Source organism: Adelges cooleyi, unplaced genomic scaffold (assembly GCF_023614345.1).
Source record: "Adelges cooleyi isolate 19-005CV unplaced genomic scaffold, UGA_ACOO_1.1 ACOO_flye_CR_arks_rails_tigmint_CR_PRNA_247, whole genome shotgun sequence".
Classification (NCBI taxonomy): domain Eukaryota; kingdom Metazoa; phylum Arthropoda; class Insecta; order Hemiptera; family Adelgidae; genus Adelges; species Adelges cooleyi.
The window spans coordinates 4,125,834-4,148,557 of NW_026095912.1; the positions used below are offsets into that span (position 1 = coordinate 4,125,834).

General features: G+C 31.9%; 1 protein-coding gene across 1 annotated transcript; it reads right to left on the minus strand.

Annotated features, from left to right (window-relative positions):
* Positions 1 to 7,755: 7,755 nt before the first annotated feature.
* LOC126836475 (nipped-B-like protein) lies at positions 7,756 to 20,753 on the minus strand. Its single transcript, XM_050569936.1, has 28 exons — positions 20,348 to 20,753; positions 17,924 to 18,039; positions 16,988 to 17,156; positions 16,764 to 16,897; positions 15,245 to 15,520; positions 15,017 to 15,169; positions 14,850 to 14,945; positions 14,606 to 14,728; positions 14,362 to 14,532; positions 14,079 to 14,266; positions 13,785 to 13,996; positions 13,463 to 13,715; positions 13,163 to 13,366; positions 12,682 to 13,083; positions 12,395 to 12,611; positions 12,064 to 12,323; positions 11,200 to 11,997; positions 10,873 to 11,107; positions 10,640 to 10,800; positions 10,342 to 10,539; positions 10,193 to 10,259; positions 9,926 to 10,116; positions 9,527 to 9,838; positions 9,308 to 9,454; positions 9,036 to 9,244; positions 8,778 to 8,955; positions 8,481 to 8,675; positions 7,756 to 8,047 (listed from the first exon to the last, which is right to left on the minus strand). Exons 1-28 carry the CDS (start codon positions 20,374 to 20,376, stop codon positions 7,835 to 7,837), a joined length of 5,907 nt encoding a protein of 1,968 aa, XP_050425893.1. The 5' UTR covers positions 20,377 to 20,753; the 3' UTR covers positions 7,756 to 7,834.
* Positions 20,754 to 22,724: the final 1,971 nt, after the last annotated feature.

Here is a 22,724-nt window from a genome sequence, read left to right on the forward strand (position 1 = left end):
TCCGCATTGCTAAATCTAAATATTATTAATCTATATTTTTGGTATTAATGGGTAATAAATAATATCATTAAAAATCTTTGAAAACCTCGGAAATCTGAAATGTGGTGTACAAATTATTTAATAACTGAGAGTAACTAAACGATTAATAAATACATTGATAGAAAATTAAGATTACCTATAACTGTTCAATGTAGGTATTAAACTATGTTCATGATGTATTATAATATGTAAAAACTTATTTTTACAAATAAACGTACTTCCGACGAATATGATATTATTGTTAGTAATTGAACTTCAACTCAAATGAATATTACTTTGAACTCTATTAATTCGAATCTGTAGTCAAATGTTCTCTAAAACATCAGTCTATGTTTCTATCTTGGCTCCATAATCGACTCCATCTTATTTTCCTTGCGGAAACATATCAAGTTCTTTCTTACTTTTCACGTGAGTCGTATCCATTCTTTTTACCAGTATGTACCACTATAATAATTGTGCTGTATACCACCCTAATACAGATAAATATGATGTGGATTGCCAAAATTGAACCCTCCTTCCATTGTTCACTATATATTGTTTCGGTTTACACTTTATTTTTAATGTATACATTTTACTGCCATTGCTTCGCAGCCTTTGCCTGTAAATCTCGGTTTATGCACTCCTAGTAGGTAAGGAATTTTAAAACGAGGCATTACACTGTACTATCGATTTGGGTTAACCCACCGAGCTCGATTGTGTATGAAAAGGGGATCGTTACCCTTCGCTGTACGACGCTAAACGTACCAGGAGCGCATAGGACAGAAATCGTCGTCAAAGGCTCGCCGGCATAGACAATGCCCGTTTTAAATCTTTTCGAAAAACTTTTAGCAATTTTTTCTTTTTTTATAATGAACTAGCTGAATTACCCGGCGTTGCCCTTTGGGTGTAACTCGCTGTGGAAGCAATATCTTTTTAGGTGTAAATCACCCAAAATAACGTTTAAAATAAAGCGTTGTCTAACACAATATAAAATCCTTGAAAAATAAAAACAATATATATTTATATTCAATTTTTTTCACACAACAGACCTGTAAGGGCTTTACAGGTCTGTTGTGTTTCTTAAAATGTAACAACACGAAATTAAAAATAATAGTGATCGACTATTAGAGCTACAGAGCCACACATCACACGACATAGACCCGCCTGAGAAAAACAAAAGCTAAAAAAAAGTCAGCTACTTTTACTAAATTTGGTTTTTGGCCCATTTGAAACCTTTAAAATTAAAATCATTCAAAATCCTTTCTTATTGCACACCTAGACTATAATACAAATATACCCTGAAAGTTGCTAGCTATCATAGTTTAGGCTGTGCGTTCATTATGAATCAGTCAGTCAGGACTTCTTCTTTTATGTATACAGAAGATTTGTTTCATGTAAATTTATGGCTACAATTATTATTATCTTTGAAATATTTACGTTTAAAATCCAAAGAGACAACATTAGGCACACACACACACACACAATCTATGGCAACACCATCAACGTACAATGGCCATCGAAAGATGACATTAATTATTTCTTTTGACTATTAATTTTTTTTTTAATGTCATTTTCTGAAAAAACTATATGTTTATAGTTCGTTGTTTTTACATTCTCAACCAATTCGTCGGATATCAGATTTTCAAAAATCACAATTAACAGGTAATATAATTTTAAGCTTTTTTTTTTTATCAAAATTTTGCTGAGTTATAAATAAGACTAACAGTTTGAGAGTGATTTTAAGTCTTACGTTTTGATATTAATATACATATGACATTTTCAATAATATGACATTTGAAAAAAAAACACAAGCTATCTAACAGTAAATATCTAAATATCGAACAGTACCTATACGTTAAAATCCCCATACATCCCTAAAATTCTAATAATTTATCATTCAAATATTTTACCTTAGCATACCAATATTTTCTAAAGAGTGTTGTATTCAATATCCATTACAAACCCATGTATAACAATAAACGGAATTAATGTACTGCATGTAAATAATAATATTAAATTATAGTAAAATAATAATTGAAGAGCACAGGGCAAGAATAGTATATAAATATGTCCATTTATTTATTTTTAGTTGGTAGTACCATTCAATTGTGCATTGACACGTCCATTTGGGGGGGAAACGTTACAGGGAGGCCAACTTGGCGCATTAAAAACTGTTGACACACACACATTTGTACGCGCAAACCAACTCTGTTTTTGTTCTCTTGAGAAGTCATACATGGACTATAGCCGTGAAGACTAGAAAACTAGTTTTCATATAGTCGTGGCCAAATGAATGTGCGGTTGATGACTCCTTTATTTTTCAGAGTTTGACTCAGAATGACCTATATATATATTTATATATATCCTGCCAAAAGCTGTCGCTCCTTTGTGTGTATCCCCTTCTTGCCCGGTGCCCTTCAATTACCTACCTTATAATATTATAGTTACCTACTATATAGTTTAATTTTCCAGTTAACGCGGTTGTATGTTCACATACACCGTGATATTTAAAAAAAAAACCCAACAAAACAATGGGCGAAGAAAGAATTCACGAGAGCGATTCGTCAGAACGCGATCCGTCAAAAGTGTTCCTGGTCAACGAGATAGGGCTAGAAGAAGAAAATCCGGTGGACGAACCGGCGGCCGTGCCCGGACCGAACGCGGAGGATCCGACTTTGTCGGCGCCGAATAATAATTCTCCCGAAGAATACAAGCAAATAGTGGTCAAAGTGGTTATGAATCAAATTACCGACGGACCGGACGCCGACGGCAAGTACACGTTTTGGCTACAATTCGCCCTGCAGCCGGGAAACCCGGACGATCCGGACGAACTGTGGAAGCACATATGCACAACATTGAAGCTGATCAGCGACCAGGCAAACGAGCAAGCCGCTATTTTCTGGAACGAGCTTCAGTCCAATCCGGCGGTGCAGACGTTCGTGTTCGAGGTGTTGCCGCATTTCATCGGTCGCAAAGACGTGGCGCCTCTGTTTGCCGAGATCGACAAACGCATAGACAGGTTAATCGAAAACAGAACGGGAAAAGAAGCGTCCGAGGCCACCCCGAACGACATCTTCGGCTGTCTGGCCGAGACCAGTCCGTTCGACGTGATAAAGGCGTACTGCCAGGAGTTGTGCGACACGTTTCCACAATGGCTGGAGGCCAACCGAGCTTCGTGCACCGCAGAAGAATTCCAAGCACACGAGAAGACGTTGGACCGCGTCAAAGAAGTCCGCGATTACTTGCAAGCCAACGTCGAAGATTTGAACGGCTGTTTAACGTACATGCTCAACAATATGGAGTTCGTGAGGGACAACGACGACCCGACGTCGCAAGAGTACAAAGACAAAATGGCCGAGTTCATTTCGTTTGCGTTGAACGGCATCTTGAATTACGGCACCGCAGAGGTCGAAACACCGTTCGACATGTTGTTGGCAAACTCCATAAAAGTGTTGTCGTTGGTAAACAAAATGCAAAAATGTGACAAAATTCCGCAAGAACTATTTCGGGAATCGATTTCTAGTTGAAGAAACCAAAACAAAACAAAAAAAAAAATGTATTAATTATATTTTCAGTTTTCCCTCACGTCGTTATAATCATTTAAAACTATACAAAAAAAAAAAACGTCTATAATATACAATATGTCTTTTTTTATAATAATAAAAATATCAATTAATAAAAATATCAATTTCGAACGTTTAATTTGTTTAATCTATTGTAGCTATTCCATACGGATATCAAGTTAAATAACCAGATCGAATAGATAGGGGTAAAAATTATTTGAAGGTTATGATATTAGACTTTAATTATAGAAACAATATTTCAACCACTCGATTTCATGACAAATAGGAAATATGTTCTAGCAAGTCTACTTATTGAATAGGTAGTATAATGGGAACATTTGAATTTAATGGTAAAATCTTACATTAATTTAATTATACTAAATGCATGTTGCATTATAAAACCAAAATATTATGTTTATCAAACTTGAGATTTACTTATTTCCTAGAGAAACCGACAAAATAGAGTAATAATAGTAGGTGAATTGAATAAAACACTTGGACGTCACATAGGTCTTACTTGTTTATAAAGTATGCTGGGAGCATGATAGGAGAAATAAATCTCATTGAAACTAAAAATGATTAAAGTATTTAAGATACAGTACCAAAATCTATAAATTGTAGCTACTCAATATTAGTGGCTTTACATAGGTAATTTGAAGAAAAAAAAACAACATTAAATTGTTAGAACCACGATTAAATAAAACACATTTAGAACAAAAATAAAATATACACAACCGTTGACGACTTGCTGCTTGAACTCCCAAACTACCTCTTGTACACCCGACTCCTATATTACCAATTATTAAAATCATTTGAAAATTGTCATTCGATGCCAACTAAAGTGGTTAAATACATTATAATAATAGTACATTTAATATATTATGAACTATAAACTACTAGGCACAGTTTTAACAAGATTATACAGAGTCATAGGCTATGGAGTGTACCGTCCAATACACACAAATGACGGAACAACACGAGACACATTTAAATAAATCTGAAATTACAAACTATGTAAATTTGTCAATTAGCCTACATATTTTTGTTGGACTTTTGGCTTCGATGAGGAGCTGAGAAGGTATTCTTTTTACAATGATGCGTTTTTATTTTTCGTGTCTGAACCGACGATATCTTTAAACCGCTGAACCGATTTCTTCGTGTAGCATCTCAATAGATCATAAATCTTACCTGAAATATACTTCACTAAGCTAAAAATTAAAAATATCTACCCCTTCCCTTTCAAAAATGAGAAAAACACCCAAAAAATGTACATATTTTTCAACAAAAATTTTCCATGCTCTATAATTTTTTTATAATAGTCAAGTTAGTCCCAAATTTGTATGGAACGTTCTTTATACATAGTACTACCGATAAACGTTGACGACCCAAAAAAATATCTCAAATCCCTTTTTACCTAGAAAAAATAAGACATTTTTTTTTAATTCCACTTTTTCAAGCAGTTTTAGGGATTTAGGTAGATCCAGACTGTAACTATAATATATACAATTTGATGAGACGAAAGGGAAGTACAACCTATAAAACTATAAGGTAAGAAAATAATAGATTATAGATCTAAGTGTATAAGATTCGTATAGAAAAATTTAATGAATACAACATGGTTCCCTACATAATATTAGTTTGATAAAACACAATAATAATAGTACCTAATTCAAAACAATTTAGAAGGATTAGTTTATGCCAAACGTTAATCAAAGTCCCCCCATGTTACTCAATTAAAATAATTCCCCTATGTGTATGTACTCGTTACGAATAATAACAATTAAGGTACTATTTTTTTTAGTTATCCAGACTCCATAGTGTGCTTCTAACAAACATGTTCTGTCGAAAAGCTAATCGCAACAACAAACCAACTGTTTTAATACGAGTAATAAAAAAAAGAACCACTTATAATAATTAATTTTAATTATTAAAATATAATAATTTAATTTTTCTTTTGGTGATAACTTACACTTTTTACAGTTCAATCAATTTTTATAAAACAATACATCTAAATTTATTACACAATAATAATTAATAATAGAAAAAATTACATTATTGCTAAAAAAATAGTCGTAATATTTAGATGTTTTAAAATTCAGATTACAATTAATTTATTAATTTATGAAAAACAAAAAAAAATATGAATTAAATTTATATATATATATATATATACATCTTTATATTATTATTATGTATACACAGTAAAATTATACAAGAATACATTGCAACAAACGAAACAACAGCTAGTGCCAAGTTGATGACACATTTTTTTTTAAATTTCTCAATGGACATAATTAATATTTAATAGTAGTGCTTAAGTATTTAATTTAAAGATATTGGAATACAAGTAATGAGTTGCCAATTATAAAAAAAAAAAAAAATCGCTTTCGAAATAACACACTAACACATAATATAAAATGGAAGTAATTTTTAAGGGTAAACATAATTCATAATATTACTTTCTAACCGTAATTTGTTTGTCGAGTCATTGGTCGAAATTGTTTTCATCAACTTTATGACACGGTGAAAAATTCAAAAACATAAAGCGTTAACATAACTTCCCAAGGTAATAACCGACATAATATCAAAATAAAATAAATCATAAAGAAATAGCCGTCGACCAAATCCTACGTATTAGACTAAATATAATATAAATTTACCGGTAAACTAATAAGTCCTATTGATCGATTGTGTACAAAATTAATTTTTAAACGACAAATATTCTGCCAACTTTAAGCCGCGACTGCCTACAATACATAGATTTTATAACGTAACTATTTTCTCTAGTTAGCAGCAGCTGTGACGGCAATCGGTCTCTGTCGCTGCACATTCGGAAAATCACAAAACAAGCCATAGGTCACGTCCTAAGTACATTAAAAAACTTAGGTGTGTGCATTTAAGTAATCGTAATCATGTCCGCACGACAAAATATAACTAACAACAGAAATTCGAACGCTTAAACGAAACAAAAAATTAATAAACTTAATTTTTTTTTTTTAATATAATAGGCAGTGTACTTCTTCAATCGAAATTGAACGATACGATTAACTAATTATTATTTGTTCTAATAACTTTAGTTAAGTTAATACATAATAAACATATCAACTTGTATAATTGCGTATTTTTAATAAGAATACTCAGCAAAATTAAAAAATACAAAATATTTTTTATCATTATTTCAACGACCCCACAATTTCTTTACACTCTAGTCTACGGTTAGATCTTATTTTTTTTGACCTGTGGACACGAGATGTTTTACTAAAATTTAACATTGAACAATGGATTTTCAGCAAAAATATGGCACCAAAAGCAAAATATTGTACTCGAAAAATGTTAATATTTAATGGGAATGAAAAAAAATCTTTAAGTATAATCATAATCATAATAATAATAATTTAACAGTGAGAAATTTGTTTGCGTTGGGTAATTTATAAATTATATCATCAGCCGTAATTTAGTAAACTAGTGCGGATAAAACATATTGTGTCGTTAACTCAAAGTAAAAAAAAAAAAATACAATAAAACTGAATACACAAAATAACCCCCCAGGAGAAAAATTATGCTGATAATAATATATTATACAAAGGAAGTCTTTTAAAGGGAATACACAATAATTAATATTAATAAATTGTAAATTAAATTTAAAAAATCATTTTTTTTGCGACAACTATCGGCTAAATTGGCTGACTAGTTTTTTTATTGATCGTAAAGAAAACGTCAATAAGTGACAAAAATAATTTTTAATAATAATAACGATAAAAAAAAATCTTTGAAAAATTATTCAGATGCAAATGACGAAAAAAAAAAAACTAACTGACATATAAGGCACAACACTATTTATATTTGATTTCCCGAATCAAAAAAAAAAAAAAATAATAATAAAAAAAAAAGTTTACAATTTGTTATGCACACCTACATAATATATTTATAAAAATATGTATACCTATATAACTAAAACGAGTTGGATACAAATAATAAATTAACTTCATAATTTTAGGAGAAAATTAAGATTATCAGACCTCACAACGTGTGCTCGTATTGAAAAGAAAAATACTTAGTAATCGAGTATGCGTCTAGCATACGAAGAGCGGTCGATTGAGCACTTAAAACATAATGTTATTTTTATATAATAATAATAATAATTATCCGTAAAAAATAAATAATTCATCTGCCAACAAAAAAAAAAAAAACCTTTACAACAAAATAAATCCTATCCACAGAATAAATAATTTACTACAACAAGGTACCTGGTATCATACTAAGAAATCGGGATCGCTGAAGACGTTATCGCTGTCTTCGGAACTGCCGCCGGCCTTGGCCTTCTTCCGTTTGTGGTGGTGTTTCTTGGGACGATCGGATTTTTTCGATTTGTGCGATCGGTGCGAATGATGAGAATGTTTGGAAGACGGAGCCTTTGGCGGTATGATCGTCAGCTTAGGAACCTTTGGTGTTGATTGCACGTTATTCTAAAACAACACAGCGTTTCATTAACATAGGTGATCATGAAACATTCATCAGAAGATAAAATGTTTCAGTTATTTATTTTAGGTATTTCGTTTATTTTTTCTTATGAGAATAATTGATTTAAGTAATTAAATAAGTATATGTATACACTTGTAGATATTGGAAATTATAAATTAAACAATAAAAACTAATTATAGCAATTAAATATTTCATATTATTTTATTTAGGTGTATACACATTTTAAAAATCACAAAAAAACTATACAGGAAATAATGCAGATGTCCACATTCTGATCTTATAAAATTCTTTTACTATTTTAATAGACCATTTTATACAATTAATTGGCAACAAATATTTTGAATTTTTTTCTCTACAAGAACGTTCAATAAATTTTGGAAAACATTTTCTTTATTAGTTAGGAAAATGATATATTACTTGTTTTTGGTACTCTGGCGACTCGTATGACACGTTCGACGAATCTACATGGTTTGGTGTAGACGGAGTTTGCGGCAGGGGCGTACTGATATGATTGCTTGGAGTCGAGGGAACGCTTTTCAAATTTTTGGGAGTTCTTTCCAGATCTTCGTTTTCTTCATCGTCCGGATCGAGATTTATAATCAAATGTTTGAGCTGTACAAAATAAAATGCATATTAAAAAAAAAACCTTTTAAATAAAGACGAAAGAAATTGCTGCGAGAAAATTAATTTATTGTTGGAATTTTCTCGACGTACCTCTAAATAGTAAGAGATCAATTCTTGTTTGGCCTTGTCCAAATCGTGGGTGTTGATTTCCATTCCGTTTTGTAGTTTTTGAATCGTCGCTTTAGGATTGAACTTTGTATTCGACTTCCTGCTCAAGTTCTTGTCGTACATTTTACTAGATTCCGACGGAGAGTATTGAGTGATTTTTCTGTAAGAGCAATATGTCATAAATGTGTATTATAAACCCAATAATAATAAGTACTTTAATAATAATGAAAAAACACATACAAATCTGTTATCCCATAAATAGTTTTCAGATATTGTTTTAAGACTATAAGCAGGAGACAACCTTGAGATTTAATTAGGACTTCTTGCAGAGCGCTTATGTCGTCCGGGACTCTTTCCAACAGAGTGTTTTCATCTTCGTCGTCTTCGTCTTCTACTGCGCCTTCAGGTTTATAATGCTGAACTGGCGCATTAGGATTAGGAAGGAGACCCTGTAAATTAAGCGGCGGTTTACAATATGTTCAATTACCAAATTTTATTTTTCTCACACAAACCTCTCTAAAAGTCTGAAGTAAATTTGTTCCGTTAACGGATATAATTGTATTGATGTGATGTATGATAAACAGGGGTTCGTCTTGCGATTGAAAAGGAAAATACGCCAAGTTGTCGGCCAAATACAATAATTGGGCTAAATTAGTTTTCTAAAAATAAAAATAAATATTACGTTAGTTGAGCGATTCTACGAAGAAGGAACAATTATTATTTCCACGTACCCCTTGATCCTCAAATTGTTTTAGAATGGACAGAACCAAAGCTCTCCTCTGTTGTTTCGTTCGGAGTATAGAGTAAAGGCATCCGTTCAACGCACTGGGAATAGTATCATTGTCTTTCAGCCGATAACCACGGACCATTTCTCCGTTGGGCTGGACGATACTTTGTAGCTGGAAAGACAATTTGATGCCGCTTTGAGCGCCCATGTGAATGAAACCAGGATATTTCTTTTCGATCTCCTGTAAGTGTTTGTCGGCACGGCCGCTGACTGTCTTTTCCAAGTCGGTACTCATACAGATCAAATAAGGCACTATCTAGAGACAATCAAAGTGTATACACAATTACTACAAGTGCTATTGTTTTTGTGTAAGACTAATGAATATCGGATCAACTGTAAATACCTGGACAGGATGCACAAGACCTTGTGCTAAAATCAGTTGTATCACTTTGAGCACGGCTTGCCGTACTTGGACTCCAGTGTGCAAAAAAGAATTTAATATCCCTTTCAAATACAACTGAATTACGGTACTGGCCATTCCGGAAGAAACATCGCCCATCTCTTTAAGATTTTCTTTTTTTGACATTTTCGACCCTATAAAAATAAACATCACGGTCTATACAAATTCTACATGTCTTCATTTATTAAATATAATGAATGTTGTCTTTACATTCTAAATCCTGTTTAATCATTCGTTTTTCTTCTTCTTCCAGATACACTTCGATATTGTTCAAAATCTATAAATAAAAAATTGCATTAAATTTATTTGCTCAGATGACAAAAAAAAGAAAATTATAAATTTGTGTTTCACAAACTTACTTGAGTTTTCATTGTGGTCGAAGCGTTGTCGTTGGACAGGATTTCAAGGTAAACATTCATTAAATCTTGACACAACATGAAATCGTAATGCCTTATGCAAATCGATCCAATCGCCTTTAGAGCAAACAATTTGGTGTCTTCTTCTCTGGCATGCATAAAATAGGACATCATATCGTATACGAGGTCTTTGATGTTTTCCTGTAATGTCCCGATAAATAATTTGCATTAGGTTATAATCCTAATACAGATTTCTCCTTTTCTCAATAATTTAGAAAAAAAAACTTTTAAAATTGCTTACGGGATAAGTGTCACCGTAGACTTCCTTTTCGGAGAAATCGAAAAACCTCAACATCAAACCGACAATGTAGATGGATCGACGAAAAATTGGTCTCAACGGTATCAATGCTTGAGGATTTGTTTGTTGGTCTTGATGCAACTTTTGGAAATTACCCAAATATTCTACACAAATAAAAAGTCGAATTATTATCATCCTTATAGGGTAATATGTTTGACCTAAATAAAAAAACTCACTGTAATAGATTCCGAAGCAATCTCTTATTAGCTTGAAATTTCTGGTCACATTATTAACGACAGACCCGAGACAAGATATACAACTCAAAATAACGGTTTGGTCGTGTTTCATTATGAGCTTGACTGCGTCCTCTTCAAGCTGTGACAAAAATATTTCACTGGGATGTTCGATTAGAGGTACAACCAGTTCTAGTGTTCGGGCAACGCAACTGATTATTTGATAATCTCCTTGGGTCTATAAGGAGAAAAAATGGTTCAATATTTTAGCATATTATAATAAACGTTTAAATTTTATACATTTCTTAACAGCTTAGTAATGTTATTTACCTGACATTTCAAACTCAAATAAGGTTGAAGGGTGAGAGAATGATTTGCTAAAAGCTGAGGACGAATTTTGGCAAATAAGTACAGCGTAGTCAGACAGGCTACGAGCTGCTGCGATGTTCCTCCTCCGCCGCCGTCCAAAGTCACGACGTTCTCTACCAAACAATCAACTATCTGCTTGCAAGCGGTAAGCAAGGCTTTTGGAGGTTCAGTCACAACCTTGGCCACGTCGTCTTTGTCTTCTTTAGGCTTGAATAAACTCAACAGCAGCTGTTCGAACCATTCCAACCCCAAGTCTTTGGAAGCGGCCACCACATCGGTGATATTCAACACCTTACGCAACAGGCCTTTCGTATCGAGCGTCGGTTTTTCCCGTACGGGAGTGAACCACATGTTCTGGAACACCTCCATGACCAGCTTCTTGATGCCGTCTTCATCGTTTACTCGCCGGATCATTTTCACGCATATCTCGGGAATTTTTGGGTAGTCCGGACACTCAGTGCATATGTCTTTCATTATTTTGATCACTCGCTTTCGTACACTGACACCGGTGTCCAAAATTCGTTCGGATAACTTGTCATAATACTTGTCAATTAGCTCCGGTCTACTGAGAACAAACTTGCCAACGAGGTCGACAGCCGCTTCTCTGACCGATGTCGAGTGATCCAGGAAGGAATGGCTAACGCCCAGATGCATTTCTTTTAATCCTAGTACGCCGGGATCGACTTCAACGATCATGGTCAAACATTTCATTGCTTTTGTTCGTATGTTCACCGAGGTCTCCGTCAAAACCTTAATGATCTATAATGAAGGTGATAATTAGTGTTAAATTATAACTATAATGTAATTTTAAATTTAGTCACTTACATGTTTTAGGTATGTGTCAAAACTTTGGGAAAATGGTCTTTTCGATGCCAAATACCTGGCCACTAGCTCAGCACTATCGTAATCAATGTACGTCTGCATGACTTGTGTCGATTGATCATCGTAGGGATTTATTTTGGTCAGTAAGTACTCTTTTCTCAACTCGCAAACTTTAGCATTTTCTGCGGCTTTGTGTTCATCTTTTTGGGCCTCAATTTCGTTGCCGGAATCGCTTGTATCGCCACCATCTTCATCGTCTGAACCTTAAATTTCAAGTTAGACCAAATATGAAGTCATTGATGAAAAAAATGACTACAACACAACCAATACTTACCAAATTTTTTCCTGGAATTTTTCTTTTTTCTTTTCGACAAGGAATTTGATGACGATTTACCGGCGTCTGTATTATCTTGGTACCATTGAGCCAAATAAAAATGCCTAGCGTGCCTTAACGCTGGTTCCGATAAACTCCTTATGGCCAGATAATCCAGGAGTACTCTTTGCAAAAACTGCGTCCTCTCTTCGTCATTTTTTACTTCCTGAGGTTCTTCCTGCAAAAGAGAAAATTCCAACATTAGTTTTATTAGAACAAAAAAAAAAATTTATAAATGTAATTCATACAATTAAATTGCCGTCTTCGTCTTTAAGTTCTTCCGTCCTGATGTCCATGATTATACTGTCAATTGTTTTTAATCGAAGATGAGACGTAACCGAGTCCTTTCGAAGTCTCGCAGCTACTACACCCAGATAATCAAGAGACGCAACTCTCAGGGACATGTCAAGATTTTTGTTGACAAAATTGGTGACGAGCAACCTTCCGAGTACACTCAGTAAGAGTTCAGATGCAGGCCATTCAGGTTTGTTCACGGTAGTCAACAGATCTTGGATGAAATTTTCGAATATTGGACGGTAATCAATTTCTTCGTTTTTGCTGCTGCATTTCGACAAAAATACATGCAAGAAATTGGACGCTGTCGTACGAGCGGTTTTGAATTTGTTAACAATCAACGTATCTGGATCATGCTTTTAGAAAAAAAATAAAAACAAAGAATGTTAATAAAATTGAACAGTCGTCTTTGTATATCAAAGTTAAATAACTTACGTTGCACTGTTTGTCGGCCAAATTTGATGGCAACACGACCACGCATTGGATGAGTTGTAAGACAAGAGCCGACAACATTTGAATATATTCTTCTGAGCTTATCCTATACGATTTTAAACTACGCTTTGAACTTGGTAGCCTTGCCATAGAGGCAAGTATATCGTCCAAGAGTAGTTTCCTGTGTTTGTCGTATTTAGTAAATATCTGTCAAACGATAACAATGTATTACACGTTAACAATGTTCCAACTTTTTTATTTATTAAAATCTCAAAAAAAAAACATCTCAATATATATTTTTACCGTTGTAACGAGTTTTAACGCAGATAACTGGAGTTCACTTATTTCTTCAACAAAGAATGGGGAAACCGCCATTGAGGATGTATGAAGAACAGCCGTGTCGGTTAGGGTCTGTATTTGCAAAAGCTCGGCTAATAGAGAAACTACTTCGGCCAATTTTGTGTACAACGATAACACATTTTTGTCACGGACTTCTTTTGGATGTGCTCGTTTTTTTCGAGCGCTTCCCGCGTAGCTGTCTTTACTTTTCTGTATCCTATAATTTCATAATAAAAGCACGTCAAACAACTTCATAATGATTACGAAGTTAACATTAAACACGTACCTGTAAACCGGGTCAAACGCTGGGTATATTGTATTGTGCAATTGATATTTAGTAAACATGACCACTCTGTCGATGACATCTTCCAAGTAGACTTTCTTTTGCATTTTTGGCGAAGTCAAAACGTAAAGAGTAGTCAATGATGCGTCAACTGCACGCATCACTCTTTCCATGGCCAGTTCCATCCATAGTTTTCTTTCACACTCGTCGTCTTCCTATATAATACGAATACAAACAATTGTTATTATTCTGTTATAAAAATGTTTAATAAGGCAAAAAAAGTATTGTATAACAAACCGGATCAGCAATTGGTGAAACTTTGACGCCGTCTCTAATGTTTTTCTCCAATATACTCAACAAACGAATTATTTTGTTGGACGGTATCGATTCCATAGCGCCTAATGTTTTAAGTTTAGCCGATTCGCTACAGAGATCTTGCAACACATATTTCGGTATCAAAGATTCTGGAGGCGCATCATCTTCACCTTTAAAATTAAATTTCCCACAATTGAAATTAAGTTTAAAAAATGTAAATATTATTTGATTAAAATACCCATATTAATATTAGCAATATAATTACCAAAATCTAATATATTATCGCCCTCTTCTGTACTTTCGAAAACTTTTTCTATGCATTTATTAAACCTCTGATATGTATTGGTTTCCATTAGTTCTTCTACAGATAACTTTTCTATAATGGGTACGAGTTTTCTTTCTATTTTTCGTATTTTTGGCTTTATCGTATATTCGTCTAATAACAATCAAAAGAAACACCAATTAGCATGAAGCAAAATGAAATTGTTTTTAAAAATTAATTAAATTACTTTCGTCAACATTATTTTTATCGTCTGATTGTTGAGCAATTCTTTTTCTTCTTTTGATTCTTTCCGTTAACGAATCGCTATAATCAACATCATTTTCTTCTTTACTTAATACGGATCTTTTGTCTATAAAATACAATTTTCAATTTAAAAAAATTAATCTAATATTTTAGCAATACATTGTTGTTAGTATACATTATTCATTGTATGTAAAATATTGTCTAAACTAAATATTGTTAATATTTACCTTGATTAATGTTTGATATTTTATCGGGGAAGGATAATCCGAAATCGTTTTCTTCTGTTAATTCATCCATATTGAGTAAAGTCTCTTTACTAATAACTAAAAAAATTGGAAAAATAAAATTGAGTAATTAATAAATATTTTATTTTTATTAATATAATAAATTATACCATGTTCATTGAGATCTAGTCGGGTTAACGTAATAGTCGGTTGATTCATAAATACGTCATAGTTATTCGTTATTTGAGAAAATTCATGTTCCAACTTTTGAACACTGGCATTATCACTTTCGGAAATACCAACGTCCGCTAACATTTTTTCTGCTGAAAATGTGCAAATGATTTTTGTAATTATTATATTCAACTATTAAGTATGAATAGTTTTAAAACAAGCGTTACCATCGCTATCAATGGTTATTCTAGGGAGTTTAGAAGCAGGCGACTTTACGATTACAGGCTGATGGTGCGGCTGCAATTGATTAAGGATTTGCGAGTGCTCCAGTAAGTCGTGATGGTGTTGTTGTTGGTGATGCTGATGCTGTTGCAGATGCTGCTGCTGCTGCATTTGCTGCTGCTGGTGTTGTTGCTGCATTTCTTGATGTTGTTTCGATAACCCTGATGCAATGCTATTAATAATATTCATTTCATGTTGTGTTTTTGCTGCAATATCTGGATCTGAAATAATTATTTTCAATTATACGTAAATGAGTAAATAAAAAATAATTATTTATTGTCTTAAAGCTAAATATCATAGTCAATAACATTTTAATTGGTATATTTAATTAAATGTGTTTCTGTGACACTGTTTAACTAATAAATAATATATTTTGACTGTCCTAAAGAGCAGTCGTTTTGGAGTTATGGACAATTATGAATAGGGCTGACGATATGCATATTACACATATCCCTCTTCATGTTTCTAAATAAAAATAACCTTGTTTGAGTAGTGTTAACACAAAGGGATTAGATGAAGGGTCAACTTCTAGTCAATCAATTGAATTAAAACTGAAAATTGTACAGCCTCCTCCTACAAGTAATATATTTAGTTCAAATAAATTTAATTTTGTAATACGTCGACAATAATTGTAACCAGTCTTAAAAAAAATTTGTTCACACCATGTATATTATATTTTTTTATTAAATATAAAAATTGAATTAACAATTATAAAAAAAAAAACCAAATGTACCAAATTACACTAACAAAATAATTTTTAACTTTTTTTTTATCTGATAATATTAAATAGACTTTACTATAATACTCCATTTTCTAAAAAAAAATGTCCCTTATATTATCATTATTTCATTGGAACTTATAGTTAAACAAAATTGAAATGCAGTAAATTCTAAAAATGTATTTAAAAAATATTAGTAAACTCGGAAATATGCAAAACAAAATTTTGAATTTCAATTCTTTGAGATGTAATTTGTAATTGAATGCCATTGAGCTATTTATAGGGACATTCGATATTCAGTAAAATCTTGTAAATGCATGAACAATTTTTTTTTTAAAAACAGGAAATGTAGTGATCAAGTAAAGCTACAAAGAATATTAGAATTGTAATTAGGTTTAAAAAAAACAGATTCTAGTACTAATTTCCACTAGTAATTAAATTCTAATTAGAAATTACATTTATTGTCAAATTTGATGTAATTTTTTTTTCATAAGAGAATTTGTTTTACAAGAACACACACTGAACAATGACTTCAATTAAAACCAATATAGTACTTACAAAATTAAGATCATAAAATAATATACATATATAATTTTTTTCATAAGTATGTACAGAATTTTACCGATAAAAATTTTTTTTTCCGATGATTCCAATTTTTTTTCCAAGTTAATTTTGTACCAATTTTGTTTATGCCTTTTTTTTAAATCCCGATAACACATTTCTATTTATGCAAATAAAGTATATACCTTGTAGATGTTGGGAATTGTGTATAGGTCCTCTAAATACATTTGCATTTTGTTGTAGTATAGCTCTCAAGAGTTCGGGTATATTTTGTTGATTGCCATAGTGCTCTGTATACATGTACTTGTCTTTCAATTGTCTAGAACAAGTGGAAAAAATTAATTTAAACATAAATCATATATATATATATATATTTTTTTTTTTTTAATATTATTACTCTATAACTCACATATGATCTGACGAGGTATTAATTAACGACTGAATTAGTTGGGGTACGAGGCCATCGTCGCGTAAGCTGAGTAATATATCTGCTTCTTCGGCCACACGCGGATGAAACAACAGGGATTTATTACCTAAGGTCTGAGGTATCGGAGACGGCAAAGGCATTTCAGGCAACACTGCAAAAAAAACGAAAGAAGAAAAAAAATGAATAAAATAACATATTACAACTATTGAGGTGATTTTATGATAGTAAAAAACAAAAAGGTTACATTGTAAGTTAACAAAAAAAAAAAATATAACTTTTTTATTCAATTTTTTTTTTTTTTATAATAAAATACTTATCACTGTTTAATTACAGTTGGTGTGTTTCATAAAATGCAATAGGTTTCATGAAAACGGATTTATTTTTCACATTAGAATTATTAATGGGTAATATAAGTTTCCAAGTAGTTATATAATGTGTATCTATAAACTTGTCAGTTTTTACTTTTTGACATAGAGTCTTAAACAAAACTCTATGACTAAAATAATTGTTTTATACTAGTTATTAACTATATTTAATATTTTTATTTTAAATGTATGAAATAAATTAACATATGAAATTTGTGTAATTTTAGTGTACGATTGCATCATTCGTTGTTAATTTGATTTTTTTTAAATTAATATTTATACAGGAAGAAATTACTATAAGTAAATTTTAATGGAACGCACTGAAACACTTAAATATTCTTTTGAATTATAAATGGTACTAAACATTAATATTTTATTTTTAATAAAAACAGTAATATTATAACACAAAGATTAGTATAAAGGTCAAATTTGTTAGTTTAATCGTTATTTTAACAGAATTTACTTTGTTTTTAGAAGTACGTATTGTTTTAATATGCCTGTTAATATATTATTGGCTTCTAAAACTTAATAGGCGTAGAAAAATATTACTTACTGTCTGTTAGACTTGATATGCCTGCCAATGTCGTTATAGGCACGCTAGGAATTTCCCCGTTCATTGCCATGGTTCTTTGATGATTATCATTATAGCCCACTTTCAAGTCATATTGCCTACACAAAAAAAAAATATAAGAAAATATTATTATTAATCTTATACAAAAAAAAATATTATATTAATTAGTAAATAACTTAATTTATAAACAATGTACATTTTGTTCTAATCTTAAAAAACAGAATTATGAGATTCAAAAATGTTACTTTCAGTTGGCACTGAAGTGTTGGTATGAATTTAATTTATAAATCTACCTAGTCCAAGAATGAGAATATATTATACACAAAACAATACGTTATATTGTTATCGGAAACTATAAAGATATTTATCATGACCCGTGCGTACCTTTATCAGCAAATAATCTATATGAGACATTGACAAATATTATTGTATTAAAGTCCAAAAAATTCTATTGAGTACATTTCAAACACAAGCTATCAAATGGAATAAATGTATGTATGTTGAATTATCATCTACTCAATTCATTTCTTTTCGACACCATTGTTGTCTTATCAAAAAAAATCTTATCAGAGTTTGATTGTATTAATCCGTAAATACTAATTATGTAAACGCTAGGATGTAAACATTGTAGCTATTAAGATTATTAACAAACATTTTACCCAAAAAATAATACACAATAATTTTATTTTAAAATATGTATACAAAAAAAGTATGTAACCTAAAAAGAAAAATCTACAATCAATGTACAACTATCCACTTATCAAAAAAATGATTAGCAAAATAAGTAGTAAAAACAAAGTATTAAGCGGCTCAATAATGTTATCATTAGTTCTCGGATGTTAATTACCATAAATGTATTAAAATATGTATTTCTTAATATCAAAATATGCAATTACATGCCTTAATTGAGTTTAGCCAAGTTTTTAAATAGCTGACTTGAATATATAAATAACATTTTACAAAGGTTAATTATTTAAAAGAGTACTATTACTCTTGTACAAGATAACATTCAATTAAAATTATTTTAGTAATGTTTTCTAATTTAAAAGAACAATGGTGATTTTTTTAAAAATGTTGGGCAATATTATATAACCAGAATTTTTGTTTAATACTTTTTCTCTTGTTGTGTATATTTTTTTTGAGCTCACACTCGTAAACACATATAAAGGTAATAAAAAAAAATGGAACATTTTTAATAATTATACTTACAAGTATGCTAGGCAAATATATGTTTAAAAGTGTCAAATATGCAAATATATGCAATATAAGTTTGCCAATTTGAAATTTAGTCTTAATGAATCAAATTTATATTGTATTTTAGTTATCATACAATTTAAGAATACCTACCTAATTTAATTACTTTTATATGTTAGACCTATCTCTTATCAATGGTCATTTAAATATTTGTTTAAGTATTCCCCCAAATTAAATAGGTACTACATAAAATGTAACAAACTTAATTAAATTGCTTACAACAATATGCCACAAACAAGTATAACAGTTTTACCTTTTATGTGGCATTTATAACAAGCATAGAAAATAGAATTAAGTGATTGCAACATAGTTTATCGAGCATAATTACACCATAAATTTGTATACGTACACTACATAAATAATACAAATGTATTGGTTTACAAAGCAAAAAGGAAAAACTTGAATGACATTTTTGTTTAAAACTAATTTGAAGACTGAAATTATAAACACGTACGTTTTTAATATGTTGTGAATGTGTTTTATATTCTTAAGAAGCATACCACGCTTAAATTCCTAACTTTTCGTGTAGTCCAATTTTATTTATGATTTCCGACTTTTAAAATGCGAAACATACAAAAACAGATAAACCTTGCTAGTTAAGTGCAATGTTAATAAAAAAAAAACCAAATATTGTACTTGTTTTTCATAAAACTAGGTAGGAATACTTTTCATTAGAATATCTACAAAAAATTATTGTGTACATCTGAATGACTAGAAATCTATATTTATAAGTTGCCATCTCATATTTTGATAAACAGACAAAACGTAAAGAGAATCGAACTATGTAGGTCAATTGGTCTGACGGTCATTGCGTACGAATAACTCGAGCGAATTGACATGACTGAAATTTTGTCGTAATCGAGGGCGATAGCAAACATTTCTAGGGTAAGTCTCGATTGGAGTATGCCTATTGGTTTGAGACGCGATGCTCGTTTTGCGGTACACCTGTCTACGATGAGAAGCTACGGACCCTTCAGTCCGGTGTTTATCGATCACACAGCGTTTCGATAGTGAGTTACACCTGACCGTTGTCGGTAGTGTAAACCTATTGTTTTAGTGTTAACGTACAAGTGTGCACATTTCGGGGGGACACAGGTAAATTCGAATGGGCGCGGCGAGGGGGGATGCACCTAATATGCAATTTGTACTCACAGATTGGTATTGTGCGTTGGTCTGTACATTGAGCGGCGGCGGTTGTCGGGAATTTTCACTGCTAACACAAGCGCATCTGATGGACGTGCGACGACGGCGGCGGCCGTTGGTCGTTGCTGCGGGGTCGCGTCGACGGCGGCTGAAATTGATACACTGACAAACTATTATACAGATTGTCGACGGCCGTTCCCTTCATTACACGCACCGTGCGAAAAAAAACAACATAAATACACGCGCACACACACACACAAAGCAGCGTCGACGATATTTTTCCCGCCGACCGAAAAATCAAAACACAAAAGTTGTTGGGAAAAAGTGAAAAAAAAAAAATACATATAAATAAACGCCAATTGTTATCAAAACGCGCGCGTTTTACGAATACTCGTTGCACACATTGTTAATATTATATATATATATATATATATATATATATTTATATATATATATTATTGTTATTATTATTTGTATTTATTTATTTATTATCGTGAACGGCGGAATCCGGCGACGTTGGCTGTTGCGACGACGACGACGACGACGGCGGCGGCGGTGGCGGTGGCGGCGGCGAAACCAGAACGACGGGAAAGCTGCTGCTGCTGCTGTTTAGACGGAACGGACCAATCGCAAACGTTAATCATAATAATAATAATAATGAATAACGAAACATTCTTATAACAATATTTGGCATTTTATTATCATCGTTGTGGTTGTCGTCATCACTGAAGAAAAAAACGTTTCGTACGGGTTTTGAATGATTAGTGTAGCAGAAAAAAAAAAATTAAATAAATAAACATACAAACAACAACAAACGGCCGCGATTATCTTATTATTATTATATTTTATATTATTTCGATTGTAAACCGTACGTATAATATGTACACACAAATATTGTATATATAATAAAATAATAATATATATATGTATTATTGTTACAGTATATATATATATATATATATATATATATAGTATTGTCGTGTGCGCACTCTACGCGGAATCAATGGTTTTTTGTTGATTACTGTTGTCGCTGAAACGTACACAATCAACACTGGGCCGTCCGTTTACACAGGGGCGAAGGTTTACCCGGACCGTCGGCGCGGAACGTTTCGCACGGTCGACGTGTACAAACTGGATGCGAAGGGCCGCCAATGGTTCGGCTGACCGCCGCTAGGTGGCGTCAGTCGTACGGTCACCTCGACGGCCGCCGCTGCCGCGCCGTTTTGCCCGCCAAAATTCAAAATACTATTATGTGTTATACCGTTTACATAATATTATTTATATTTTTGTCGCGCGCAACATGTTATATAACCCAGATATTTTCTCATAAGTCGTACAAGCATACCTACTCGATGGAATGCTATTTTTTTCGGAACTCATACCATATTGTTTACATTTAAAATACAAATAGCAAGAACCCCGAAAAAAACAAATACTACACTCGTAGTTCATCGGCGGTCAACCTTTAACCTTATTTTTCACAATATTACAGTGGCGCAACTAGCGGGTGTGTTGGAGAGGGCACCTCAAGGGACTTTTTTTTTTAGTAACTTCTTCTTATTTATTGTACCTACTCAAAGAGAACGCGACACCGGACTTCCTATCTCAGTCGAACTAACTGACAACATAGCATAATTAAGTTACTTAGAATCGCGCCGTTTAGGATGAAATTTGAGTTTAAACACAAATAACATAATTTAAGGAAAACAATATTTTCTCAAAAATACATATTATCAAACAAACAAATTACAGCTATTTAAAAAAAAATCAAATCTAACATAGGTACCTTAAATGTACCTATTATCTAAAAATAATTAATAAGTATAGTAATAAAGTCCACGCCTGAATATATTTATTTTTATAAAATTATACACACACAATATTCATACATTATAAAGTGTTCTTTACTAATATATAAAATCTGTCTTAGTATGGTATTCACGAACAATTCAATAAACAAGCCTAAGCCTAAGACTTAGGTATAAATTACCTATGTTTAGAGAAGTAAATTGAAAGCGATTCCTCTATGGTCATTTCTCAAAAACACTGATATAAATAATTAAAAACAAGATTAAGTATTCCGAGGGACAAGGACTGAGGGCATCATATTTTACACTAGGGAATTAGAACACCTGTTCACTAATAATATTATTTGGGTGCTTGGTCAAAACGAGTTAGGTCAGATTGAAAAAAACCGAAAATTGGGTTGAAATGAAAAAAAAGGTTTAACAATATTTTTTGATCCGGACGGATTAAAAAGTAAAAAAAGTTTATAAAAATTAAGAGTAGGTACAAAAAAAATGTTTGTTACTTTGTGAATTAGGTAATCATGCTAGATAACTTCCGATTTCTTCGAAATTTTTTTAATTAAAAAGAGTTAGTTTTT